At 33.5% G+C, this 13,653-nt stretch overlaps 1 protein-coding gene and 1 pseudogene across 1 annotated transcript; both read left to right on the top strand.

Moving 5' to 3' along the window:
- The first annotated feature begins 1,926 nt into the window (after positions 1–1,926).
- On the top strand, positions 1,927–5,979 carry LOC145584245 (heat shock 70 kDa protein 18 pseudogene; annotated as a pseudogene).
- Positions 5,980–8,719: 2,740 nt separating this feature from the next.
- On the top strand, positions 8,720–13,146 carry LOC145584243 (heat shock cognate 70 kDa protein-like). Its single transcript, XM_081641135.1, has 4 exons — positions 8,720–8,933; positions 11,006–11,998; positions 12,371–12,436; positions 13,010–13,146. The coding sequence occupies exons 1-4, from the start codon at positions 8,720–8,722 to the stop codon at positions 13,144–13,146; spliced, it is 1,410 nt and encodes a 469-aa protein (XP_081497261.1).
- The last annotated feature ends 507 nt before the right edge of the window (positions 13,147–13,653 follow it).

Raw genomic sequence — 13,653 nt, 5'->3', positions numbered from 1 at the left:
ATACTACCGAAAATCCTGCATTTACGTATTGAAATTTGGGTATTAGACTAATTGGTTAACATAAGCAATTGTATTTGGATAAAGTCAAGCAATCAACTACTCCTTATCTTGTTTGTGAGAAGATACAAGTTTATCTTTTAGATAAACAAGATAGGCCTCCACAGTTTCTTTCATCTTTGCAAGGATCATAGATGAAATCTCCTCTGCAGCAAATTTCTTTTCTTCACCTTTGTATGTCACTGCAATCAATGGCCTTTGATCTTCATTGCAATCAGGACCAGCAACGACTTGAAAGGGCCATAACTTCATGTCATTCTGAACACTTTCATCATTATATCTCCTACCTCGAAGCCTCTTTGCATCTGTAATTTATTTAATTAGAATGCACCATACAATGTAAAAAAGGCCAATTAGAACTTAGAAGTAAAAGATAAAATAGTTTTGAAGTCTTTCAAAACCCAATTAGATACAAAACTGAAAGCACAGTATACAGTAGGCCTCCTCTTAACACTCAATAGTAGTACCAATGTACCAAACGAGCAAGGTATATGTTTAAAGTGAATGTCCAGATCAAAACTCGACAGTGTTCAACATAAGACATCAATATAATCACCATTATGATTAAAACACCAAGCAAATATACTCCATAATTCAGCTTCAAAGTGAATGTCCCAATAGCAAATAATTTGTAACAATAAACAAAAACTTTAAAAATCAGCCTACACTTGTAGTCTTGTAATGCCAAATTAGTAAATTACCAAGTACATAATTCACCATGAGAGACTTATCAAACATTTTCCCTGTGCCCCTTAATGTTTGTCTCATTTGTTTTTACACGATATCTAGGTAACACATGTCGTCAACATCTTAGGCTACATGTAATTAAGTAAAATATACAAAGTATAAAACAGTTTGAAATTATAACGATGGTATAACGCATCTAGCAAGATACATTAATTTATTTTTCCATACATATTAATTGTTGTAATTTATATTTATTAATAATAAAATATATTATTGTAAAAAACAAAAACAAAAACAAAAACTTTACCTTATAAATTTGTTATTTTTACATCTTACAACATAAATCATGGAGATTATCAACATCAAATTAAGTGAAGGTTTTAGGTGGTGGTGTGGTGGTAGGACTGGTGGATCTCATTCCCTTTGTTTTTAAAACAAACAGCATAGCAAATTTAAGGTACTTTCATTCCATTCATCTTCTTTCCCTTTCTTCATTCCATTATGATTACCCTATGCGAACCAAACGGCCTCTTAGGGCCTGTTCACATTTACTGTACAGAGCTGAACTGAACTGATTGGAACTGAAATGAACTGATTGAAGCTGAGCTGAACTGAACTGAATTGATTGGAGCTGAACTGAACTGAACTGAACTGAACTGTACTAAACTGAGCTGAATTGAATATTTTATGAGAGGAGGAAATTAGAAGCTGAACTGAACTGATTGCAGCTGAACTAAACTGAAATTAAGTAAATGTGAACAGGCTCTTAGTCTTTCACAACTATAGACGATAAACATATAGTATTTTTAAACCCAAGCTGTCCTTAGAAAAAATAAAAAAAAATGAAATCCCTTTAGCTTCCAATCCAATTAAACTCCAATAAACGAAACAACTCTCAAAAAAAAAAAAAAAAATAACTACTGAACCTTCAATTAATTTGAGCATCACCTTATCAAATTTGGATTAGATTCGATAGACCTAACACTCCTAATTTAACGAGAAATTGACTAAATTCAATTTATCCAAAACAAATAGAAATTTGATTTTATCCCGCTCAAAAATGAACATTGAAATGTCATTTAAATTTCCCAAACAACCTATTTATAATCACTCTACTACCTTACCCCATCCATCTTCTCCTTGTTCAGTTTTTCTCTCAAATTTTCACAAAACTCTTCCAAAATGGAAAATTCAACAGAGGAAAACAACGAAAAATGGCCGGCAATAGGAATCGATCTCGGGACTACCTACTCTTGCGTCGGAGTTTGGCAGCACGACCGTGTTGAAATCATCACAAATGATCAAGGTAACAGAACGACGCCGTCTTGGGTTGCCTTCACTCCTACTCAACGACTTATCGGAGAAGCTGCCAAAAATCAAGTTACTGCCAACCCCACTAATACTATCTTTGGTATAATCTTCTTTCCCTTGTTAATCTGACCAATTTATTATTCTTTTCGAGTATTTTGTTAGGATTACCATTTGGCTTTATTTAAAATGTGGGTTTTGTTTAACATTGAAATTGAAGTTGAAAACCTTGAAATAGAGTAATGTGGGACTTAAGTTGGTTATTCACTTATTCATACATTATTTGAAGAAATGTTTGGCAAAATGTGACTATTTGTGGGGTTTGGATACCCTTTTAAGGATATGGAACCATATTCAGTATAATGGAGAATTTACTTTCCCCGATTTGTGACTTTGTGTAGATGAAGAGAAATCAAAATAATATCTTTGTTTTCAAGGTCGGGTTGTGTTAAGATCGAGTTATAATGTGAACAATTGGTATTAAGAATGGTGGAAATAGCATTAGTTGAAACAAATTGGTGTAATATTGGTATTAAGAATGGTGGAAATAGCATTAGTTGAAATACAATGAGTGGTCTTTAGTGAATAGTAGTCCCCTCCTACTTTTTTGTCTAACCCCAATTATCCTAATTTATACTTTGTAGTTTGTTACCTTTGAAAATTTATGACTATCTTAATTAATCATTATTGTTCTGCTATGAGTGCTATCTATGTACAATCTTAGTTTTCTGTAACCCTTCATAAAATGTGAGTTTCATCTACTGTCCACTAGTACTTGCTAGGTAAAGTGGACAGAAGTTTGTTGTATGCCATGCTTGAGGTGCTTCAATGCCTAGTCGCTAAATCCAGCTTAGGCAGTGGCCCAACTAGACTCGAATTTTATAGCATATTGTAAAAGTGATTGACTAACATAAATTGGCTGCAGCAAATGAAAGAGTGCATGAAGAGCTCAGATATTGCTTCAAGAGCTATTATTTGTGTGAACCTTTTTATACAAGATAATGGAAAAGAAGTCTGGGAGGTGTTATGTTATAGTTATAATGAGATTTGATTACAGTAGAAGCTAATCGTGAGATGTAAGACATTGGAAATAGTGGATATCTGAGTAAAGGTCTACTCCCAAGATATTAATCTTATAATGATAAACCGAATTCTATAATAATAGAAATCCTTTCTGACCCAAACTCCTTTGAATCTGCTGAGTAAGCTCCGTAATTTGACATAAAGATTATGATCAATTGCTTAATAACTACTAACAGGGCAAAAAGATGATAATGTGATACTGTGATGGTACAAATTACAAAAGAGTTTAGAATTGTAAATGATGTGGTTTCTGTAAAACAAAGTTGCTGTGAATTTTGTGATGTATGAGAAAGTTTCAGTCTGGACTTCATCTGCATTTTTTTAGTCCAGTTGCGGGGAAGCTATCCTTTCCACTTGAAGTGGACATTTACTCTGTGATGGGTAATAGAAAATTAATCATGGAAAAAGAAATCATCTTTACACTAATTCTAACTGAGTCTCTGAGTACACCTGACTAGTTTACTTGTAGCTTAGGATCAACCAGCATGATAGCTAAAAAACTCGAAAGATCTCTAGAATTTGCATATTCAAAAATGTCGGTAAAGTACTATGTAGATGTTTTGCTGTCCTGATTTCTTCTTGTCTGTGAATGCTTCCAGTTTACATATAAGTCCTTTCATATAGTTTCATCACATTATCCTTTGTCATAAGTGGCTTGCTATATAGCACTGGCAATTCTGGCCTTGCATTTGCCAGACTCAGATTCCTACTTTGTAAGAGACAATCTTAAGCAGACTTCCAAGATTTAACCTTGACAACTAGTGGCATGTACTTCACCATGACTTACTTATTTTCCTGTTCTTTTACTGTAAAACTTTCACTATAGATATCCACTCAACTTTTCGGACTGTGAATCTATTATTAATGTAAGCCCATTTTTCGCTTTAAAGTCACCTGGCATGTAGCTACTTGGAAACTTAAAAGAAAATATAACCATTTGAACTTGCTTGAAGAGAAATCAAAGAGATCCTAGTACTGTGACTTGGTTAGATATCTTATTTTTTTTTGTAGAATTCTTACTGTTTGTTCTGCACCTATTGTTTTCTATATTAAATTTTTTTAATGCTCTGCATATTGTTAATTACAGATGCCAAGAGACTTATAGGCAGGAGATTTAGTGATGAAACAGTTCAAAATGACATTAAGCTTTGGCCATTTAAAGTCATTGCCCCTCCTGATTCATGTGAAGACAAGGAACCAATGATAGTGGTGACTTACAACGACGAGCAGAAGCAATTTACTCCTGAAGAGATATCATCGATGGTCCTTGTAAAAATGAAAGAGATAGCAGAGACCTATCTTGGTTCAACGGTGAAAAATGCAGTGGTCACTGTACCGGCCTACTTCAATGATTCTCTGTGTCAGGCTACAAAAGATGCAGGAGTCATTGCTGGACTAAATGTTATGCGTATTATCAATGAGCCAACTGCAGCTGCTATTGCATATGGTCTTGACAAGAAACTTAATGAGAGTGACATCTGCAAAAAACATATACTGGTTTTCGATCTTGGTGGTGGGACATTTGATGTATCTTTAGTAAGTTTGGAAAAGGGAGTATTTGAAGTCAAAGCAGTATGTGGTGACACACATCTTGGTGGTGGAGACTTCGACAATAACATGGTGAGTTACTTTGTGGAGGACTTCAAAAGGCAACACAACGTAGACATTGGTAACAACTCAAGGGCTCTTGGTAGGTTGAGAGCAGCTGCTGAAAGAGCCAAAAGAACCCTTTCATCTGCTCATGAAACAACTGTTGAGATCGATTGCCTCTATGAGGGCATTGATTTCACGTCAACTATCACTCGTGCTCGATTTGAGAAGTTGAATATTGATTTGTTTAGGAAATGTATTGATCCAGTTGACCAGTGCTTGAAGAATGCTAAGATGGAGAAGAGTGATGTTCATGATGTAGTCCTTGTAGGAGGATCAACCCGGATTCCTAAGATCCAGCAACTTTTGCAAGAGTTTCTCAATGGGAAGGAGCTTTGTAGAAGCATTAACCCAGACGAGGCAGTTGCCTATGGAGCCGCTGTCCATGCTTCTGTCTTGGCTGGCGTGAATACTAAGAAAGATGTGGTGCTTGTCGATGTTGCACCTTTATCGCTTGGTGTTGAGAACTATGGTGGTGGTATGATAGTAATTGTCCCACGTAACACTATTCTCCCAATGAAGAAGGTTTGCAGGGGTACTACTGCTGTGGACAACGTGACCAATGTGTTAATTCCAATATATGAAGGTGAGAGACCAATTGCTAAAGAGAACAACTTTCTGGGCAAATTTGTGCTTTCTGACATTCCGCCTGCACCAAAAAATGTTCCAAAATTGGACATTTGGTTTGAGATCGATGCTGATGGGATCCTTACTGCTTCTGCAGAAGACATTGATACCGGGAACAAGAACCAGATCACCATTACTAATCGGAGTAGATTATCTGAGGAGGAAGTTAATAAATTGTTGGAAGAGGCTGAAAAGTACAGGGCTGAGGATGAAAAATACTTAAAGAAAGTGAAGGCTAAAAATGATTTGGAGAACTATGCGAACAAAATGTGGGATACATTGGGAGATTATGCAAAGAAAATTAGTTTTGAGGATAAGATGAGGATGAAAAATGCCATTGTGAAGACAATTCAGTGGCTAGATTGGAATTTTCAGCTACCTGAAGCTTCCAATTTTGAAGAAAAGATGAATGAACTTCAAGTCATCTGTGAGCCCATAATTGTTGAAGCATCTAAACCTGAAGATGACACTACTTGTTCCGATAAACCCGAGACGGCTGTTGCCAGAAAGAAATTTGATGGATGGACTGGAGTCTCAAGGTTTCTGAAGTTTTTTGGTTTGGGATAGATGGAAGGTGCTTGAGAATGTTTTGAAGGCTTTTCTTAGCAATGGTCTAGTTTTATTTTGGTAGTAATTGCTGCAATGGTCTAGTTGCAAACAAGAAGTATAGCTCTGTTAGAATTTTGAACACTAATTTTAGTGGTAATTATTTCAATGTAGAGGTTCTTTTGAGATATCTTCAATTAAAATGCAAAGTATTGCTTAATTAATGGCTAATCTTTTTGTGACTCCCTTTTCTTTATTTTCAAGGGTTGATGAGTCGACAAGTTCCTAGTCCCCATTCCTCGAAGGAAAAAAAAAAAAAAAAAAAAAAAAAAAACTATGCTCAAATGCCATCTATTGTAGCCAATTTAATTTGCTGTGTTATTGTTTGATTTGTTACCTTACAAGAATTTTTGATCTCTAAAGAATTCTACTATTTTGATGGGAAGAATTGAATGAAGAAATATATTTATTTATTTTTTTCCCAAAGTGAGATGGAGTACAATTTTGATTTAAAGTGATACAATTTTGATTTAGGATTACTCCACCAAGTTAAGGCATGTTCCTCTATAATTTTCAGTTTTTATGGTATTTTGTTTTTTGTTTGTTTGGTTTTTTTTTTTTTTTTTTACTCATATTTGCTAATTTGAGTTTATTCTGATTTTAGGAGAAACTCTAAAAGTCTAAAGTACCCAATAAAGTCATTTTGGTACAAATTATACAACTCACATACATAGTATAAGAGGGTTTAAATACCAACCCAATTAGAGCCGATTCACTTTATCTTAATTTTAGTTTTGTTCATTCAATTCAGTTCAGCTTTAATCAGTTCAGTTTCTAATTTTCTTCTCTCATAAAATATTCATTTCAGCTCTAATCAATTCAGTTCATCTCCAATCAGTTCAGTTCAACTCAGTTAAGCAAATGTGAACAGACCCTTAATTATAAAACATTTTCTTTTTAATTGGTATTTTACACTTATTTATTTTAAAAGTTAATTTTTTCAATGTTGGAAATTGGAAGGACCAAAAAAATATAGAGCAGTAAAAAAAGAAAATGATGTCATAAGCAATATTGACAGAATTTTTTTTCATAGATAATGACACATGTACAAAGATTATGTAAGTTGTAAGCTATTTTTTGGTTTAGTTGTAGACTTGTAGATTTTTTTTTTTTTTTTTTTGATTCAGATAATCAGATGAGGCAAAAGCCAAGGAAGAACAAAACACACACCTAAACAAATTAACAAAACTACAAAGCAGCAAAATGAAAAAAAAAAAAAAAAAAAAAAAAAAAAAAAACTAAGGATGTACTAGGCGTGGGAATGCCACTCCTCTAGTATCTTCCTCTAGAAACTACCAAGACCACTAGGAATAAAACTAAGAATATCAAGATCCGTGTCGTGAATGACTTCACGATTGACCAACCAATTTGCCGCGTGATTTCCCTCTTGGAAATATGAACCACCTTGGCTATTCTTCGTCTTGTTTGACTATTTTATGGCCAAATTAAAGTAGGAAGAATATTTATTTTTTATTTTATTTTATTTTTTTTGACAAAAGGGAGAATATTTATTTAGAGACCATAATTTTACAAAACATTTCATTTGCATTGCAAAAATTCCAAAATAAGAACAAAAAAAAAAATACGGGACTGTATAAATACACCAATATGGTAACTCAATGCTTTGTAGACCGTAAATACGAAAGCCTATGGATTTGAATGATCATCAACAAAGCATTGGTGACGTGTAGAGAGAAATGAAGAGACAGCTTCAAAAATAAAGATCTTTTATAATTAAAAGTCAGGAAGTGTAAGAACGGAGGCATAAATATAAAAGCTCTTGTGTAACGCACTGCCAAAACCTTTCCAAATTTTGGATTCAACAACTTTGCAGAATTGCAGTTTTGCTCATCTTCAGGTAAACAAATTTACAATTTTTCTTATCAATTATTGTAAATTATTCAAATGCCTTAATTCTTAGCTTAAAGTTCTTTTTTTCTTAGTTTTATGCTTTTGTTAGATTTTTGCTTTGGTGTGTTGGGGTTAATTAATTTCTTGCAGGAGTTGTACTTTTGATTTAAACTTGAAATAAATTTCTAATTAAGGAAACTTAAGCTCGAAAGTTTGAATCTTTATGAATGTTCAAGAAAGAATTAGGTAAGGGAATCCAAATTACCCATCACAATTCACAATTTAGATACTTCAATTTTAGAGCTAATAAGTTCATAAAATGGCTAAGAATATGTTTGTTTTAACAGAAAACGGACATTTTCCCTTTTTTAACAGTTTAATTAATTTGGTGCATGAAAATGAAAAACAATTTTCCCCAAAAACGGGAAAATGATTTTGCAACCCCAGCTTCTCCTAGACTTGTTTTGTTCATCTTCTTGAGATGTAATGTAATTCGAGTCTATATTAATTAAAATCCAGTAAATGTGACGTTTTTCAAATAATAACTATAGTGACTTCAAATCAATGGTGTTGAATACTTGAGTTGAATGAAGTTGAATAGATAGGACCCTTAATATAGAATTGGATATATCATATCATTCACATGATTTAAGTTTATCCATTTTGAGCCATTTAAACCATGTTTTCTTATTAGTGTTAATAGAGTTTTTCAAAATTTACTACTCTGTGTGATACTTTGAACAAGTCTCTCTGACGTCGTCTGTCTATCTATGTGTTGTATCATTTAAATGTCTATGGATATTCTGTTTATCTTCAGGTTAAGCTGTTAGGAGACCTATTTTGAAAAAAAATGGTGAAAAATTGGGGATGGCCAGCAATTGGAATTGATCCGGGGGCTAGATTCTCACGTGTGACAATTTGGCAGCATGGTGAAGTTGAGATTATAGTCAGCGATCAGGGCAACCGGAAAACACCATCTTTTGTTGCTTTTACTGATAAACATCAACTTATTGGTGATGCTGCCAAGAAACAAAGTACTCAAAACCCTGCAAACACTATATTTGGTTTGTGTTCCTTTTTCTACCTCAATGTTATGATGATAAAATTTTGCATCATCATAATCACCAAGGGTAGATCGAATCGTCGAGTCTAACGTATTCAACAACCAAGATACCAACATTGAGTGTACAGCCACCCAATCCTCCAATTTCTCACAGTCCGTCGGCTTAGCCACGGAGCCATCAATGAAACCGTATTTCCTCTTTGCCTTCAAGGATGTACGTACTGCTCTTGCCCATTCATCATAGTTATCGCCACGAAGCTGAACAGGAGTAATCACGTTCCCCGGCCCATCACTTGAACGATGTATATGAAAAACAAATCACGAACGATGTATATGAAAAACAACGTTCAAGAAAAAAAATTCGGATCTCACAAGGCTCTTGATACCATAATAAAATACAATGAATTGTATTCTCTGTCATTCTCATTCAACATAAACGGCCATATACAAAATATATAGACTAGGATACTTGGAGGGCAAGACCAAATAACCTAAAGATAATCCAGTGGCGTATCCAGGAATTCCGAACTGTGGGTTCGGAATTTAAAAAAAAAAAAAGATGATCATATATTAACTAAATATTCAATACATAAATTCAATTTTTATTTTTTATTTTTAATTACAAATGGATAGATATCACAATTATAAATAATTTTTTTTTTTTTTTTTTCGAGTTTTCATACTTTGAAAGCGTGCTAATACATTACTACTTCTATAAATCTATAATTCTATTGCAAAGAATCAATATGACACATTTAAAAAAAAAAAAAAAAATTCCCAAGTCCCCAATAAACACAAATTTAACAATGTAAACTTCTTCTAATTATCAATTAAAAGACCAAGTAAAAATCTAAAATTCTAAGTTTCTACAATTCAATTTGTCAACAATTCAAGTATTCAACAATATATCAAAACCAGTTAAACAAATCAGTATGTAATTAAACTAATTATCACTAATTTTAATAAAATTAACCATAAATAAAGATTTAAGAGGAGTAGAGGAATAAGAGGTCTCACAAACTCACGAAGAACGGAAGAACACGAAAAAAAATAACAAAAAAAAAATAAAAACATAAAATGAGATTAACCATTAAATAAAGATTTAAGAATTAAGAGGAGTAGAGGAACAAGAGGTCTCACAAACTCACGAAGAACGGAAGAACTCGAAAAAAAATAACAAAAAAAAAAAATAAAAACATAAAATGAGGGCAGCTAGATTTGAACCCAAGACCTTAGAAGGAGATTCAATGCTCAATCAATCACTCCCTTACCAATGTGTCAGGCTTTCACATTTGATTATTTATCTCACATAAATTTGCTTTAACCCTTTTATTTTTTTCTTTTTTTTGAAAAAAAAAAAATTAAAACTTATAATTTTTTTCCGAAAAATCTTTGGGTTCAATGAACCCCCTTGAACCCCCCTAGATCCGCCCATGAGATAATCACAAGATATTCTAAGATATCTTTTCATAATATTCACAATATTTATCTTTCCTAATATATGATCTTATATATTTACACTGATTGATGTTTGCTTGGTGGAAATAGTTTATTTTTCTTGGTTTGTGTTCTATTGCCCTTCCATTACTTTCTCTTGTGCTTTTTTTGAAGAACCATGTCCATTCTCATCATGCCTTTTTCTTCGTCGACTTTAAATCATTTGCAAACCTCTAACTGTTTATGAGTGACAATAAGAATCAATGAAGCTGTACACCTTACACATATTTGGGGTTGGAAATGCATTACCATGGAGATTCATATGAATCAGAATCACTTTGTCTAAAGAGACACCACAAATTCGTTATTCCCACAATTTCTAATCTCATATCGGCTGTAAATTACAACTTCAGTTTTCCCATAAATTGTTTGTTTATTCATTGTCTCTAAATTAAGCCCTTGGTTTATAGGGTGGAATAAGATTCTCCTCCCCGCACCCCCTTCTCTGTCTTTTTTTTTTTTTTTTTTTTTTTTTTTTTTTTTTTTTTTTATAAAAAAAAATAATTTTGAAGCTCATATGAGTATATATCAATTTGTTCTCTCATACTTGGTGTTGTGCATATTAACATATTGCAGATGCAAATAAGCTTATAGGAAGGACATTTAGTGATGTAACAGCTCAATATGACATCAAGAGTTGGCCATTTAAGGTCATTGCTGGTGCAAATGATAAGCCTAAAATTGTGGTTTCGTTCAAGGGCGAGGAGAAGCAGTTTGCTGCTGAGGAGATATGCTCTATGGTACTAATAAAGTTGAAGGAGACTGCTGAGGCTTATCTTGGTGTGAAAGTGAAGTATGCAGTTATTACTGTACCAGCTTACTTCAATGATTCCCAGCGGCAGGCAAAAAAGGGTGCTGGAATTATGGCCGGGCTCAAATCTGTTCATATTATTAACGAGCCAACAGCACTCACCTTAGCTTATGGTTTGCACAGGAAAATTGCTACTTGCTGTTTGGGTAACAATGTTCTAGTTTTCAACATGGGAAGTAGGACCCTAGACGTCTCTTTGTTAACTATTAATAAGAATATAGTTGAGTTTAGAGCAGTTAATTGGAACTCCCAACTTGGGGGAGATGCTTTTGATAGAAATATGGCAAACTACCTTATCAAAGTGTTTGAATATGACATCAGTGTAAATGCTGAGCATTATGGAAGGCTGGTAGCTTATTGTGAGTGGGCAAAGAGGACTCTTTCTACACGTGCTAAGGCTGCTATTGATCTGTATAGTGATGATCAGTATCATCATTTCTCTTCAACTCTCACTCGTGCAAGATTTGAATGGCTCAATGAAGGTTTATTCAAAGAGTGTATGTGCCTTGTTGAGAAGTGTTTGGGAGATGTCAAAATGGAAAGGAGAGACGTGCATTATGTTGTCCTAGTTGGTGGGTCAACCAGGATCCCAAAGGTGCAGCAGATGTTGCAAGAGTTTTTCCATGGAAAGGTTGTCTGCAATAGCATCAACACTGAAGAACTTGTTGCTTATGGGGCTGCCATCCATGCTGCCATGTTAAGTCGTGTTATTGATAACTCTCCTATGTGTCCTCGTACTGAAAAGGAGCTTCATCTTGGTAAGATTACTATTCGTGGCTGGTTTAGTGGACCAGTAGTGCCCCTTTGTTAGCTGTTCTCAAATTTGCATTGGTGAAACCATTTTGATTGCTAGCGACTTTTGCTCCCCCTCATTAGCACTAGAAAAACTTATCATGTTAATGCTTGGTTTAGCATTTGAACAATGGTTGGAGATTTATTTAGGTTGCTCGGTATCAATCTCCGTATTGTCACTACTATTATTCTGTTAATTTGTTATGATGATTGGTCCAATTTACTCCAGATAAAGGAGGTCGAAAACTTATTATATCAGGAATTAGAAGTTTTCTATTTGTTCAAAATATGAGGTCTCTTACATAATATACTAATAGCTTAAAAATTGAATTGTGTAGGTGCAGCTGTTGAAGAAAGATCTTTGATTCCTTGTAAAAGAACAAGAAGTGCATTGCAATCCAGGGGTTGACACCTTTTCTTTTATACTTCGTACATACTATATATATATATATATATATATATATATATATATATATATATATATATATATATATATATATATATATATATATATATATATATCAATTAACTAATACTAAAAGCGAATCTAAAATGACATTTGTCACAATGTCATTAACTATTTTCCCGCCCATTTCACTTTCCGTTTTTACAAAGATTCTTTAAGGAAAGCATTTTATAATAATGAAAAATATCTTTCTTCCACTTAAAATTCTTAACAATAAAAACTCTCCATATACCCAACTAATTTATTTTTATATTTACTTTTGAATTAATATCATGAGTTTAATTTTTTATAAAATTCAATACAATAATAACTCTTTAAGAATTCAATAACAACCGTGCATTGCACGGGATTTAAACTAGTTAGTATATATATATATATATATATATATATATATATATATATATATATATATATATATATATATATATATATGTGTATATATGACCCTACACTAAAATTTCTGTTAAATTTGTTTTACATTTACTTATGTTTTCAACAATTTCTGTTTCAGTTCAGGAATCTTCTTCGGCTTCATTCTTACAGGACATTGATTCACTGCTGGAGGACCTGTCCAAGGTATCCAAGAAAAAAACCATATCTTTGTCCTCTGCAAAAGCTCGATTCTTTAAGCTTTTGGAGGAAAATTAGGTGCAATCCAAATGACCTTCTATTAACGAAGAAAATGTCTCAATTACTCAAGGACTTTCACCCCTCCCTGCCTATGAATTCGCTGAATGTTATCAAGTCTCTTGAAGAGGATCTTTTGGCTTCACAACATCAATTCATGGAATGGACTAAAAAGGAAGTTGCTGCTCCTCTGAAACTTGAAGAAGCTGGTAAAATTCAATCCCAACTTACTAGGATTAAGACTAAATTATCACATCTCGAGATCAGCTCAGATTAAAAATAGCTGAAACAGAAAAGGAAATAACCAAGTTAATGGATTGCAAATCTCAACTTGAAAAAGATCTCAGCTTGGCAGATCAAGACCTTGATAGGCTGACTCGCTCCATAAGCTCTCAAGTCGATGTTGCCAGGCAGAAGTCTGCCCAGTTGATTCAACTTCGAGAGGTCAGCAACTTTAAGGCTAAGGCTTGGATTTCAGTAGAGGCTGCACTCGATAGCATTGCCAATTATCTAAAGAATTTGTAAGTG

The sequence above is a fragment of the Chenopodium album genome, chromosome 16, assembly GCF_948465745.1.
Source record: "Chenopodium album chromosome 16, dcCheAlbu1.1, whole genome shotgun sequence".
Taxonomy (NCBI): domain Eukaryota; kingdom Viridiplantae; phylum Streptophyta; class Magnoliopsida; order Caryophyllales; family Amaranthaceae; genus Chenopodium; species Chenopodium album.
Note: the sequence above shows the minus strand (reverse complement) of the source record. Positions and strands in the feature narration are given on the sequence as shown.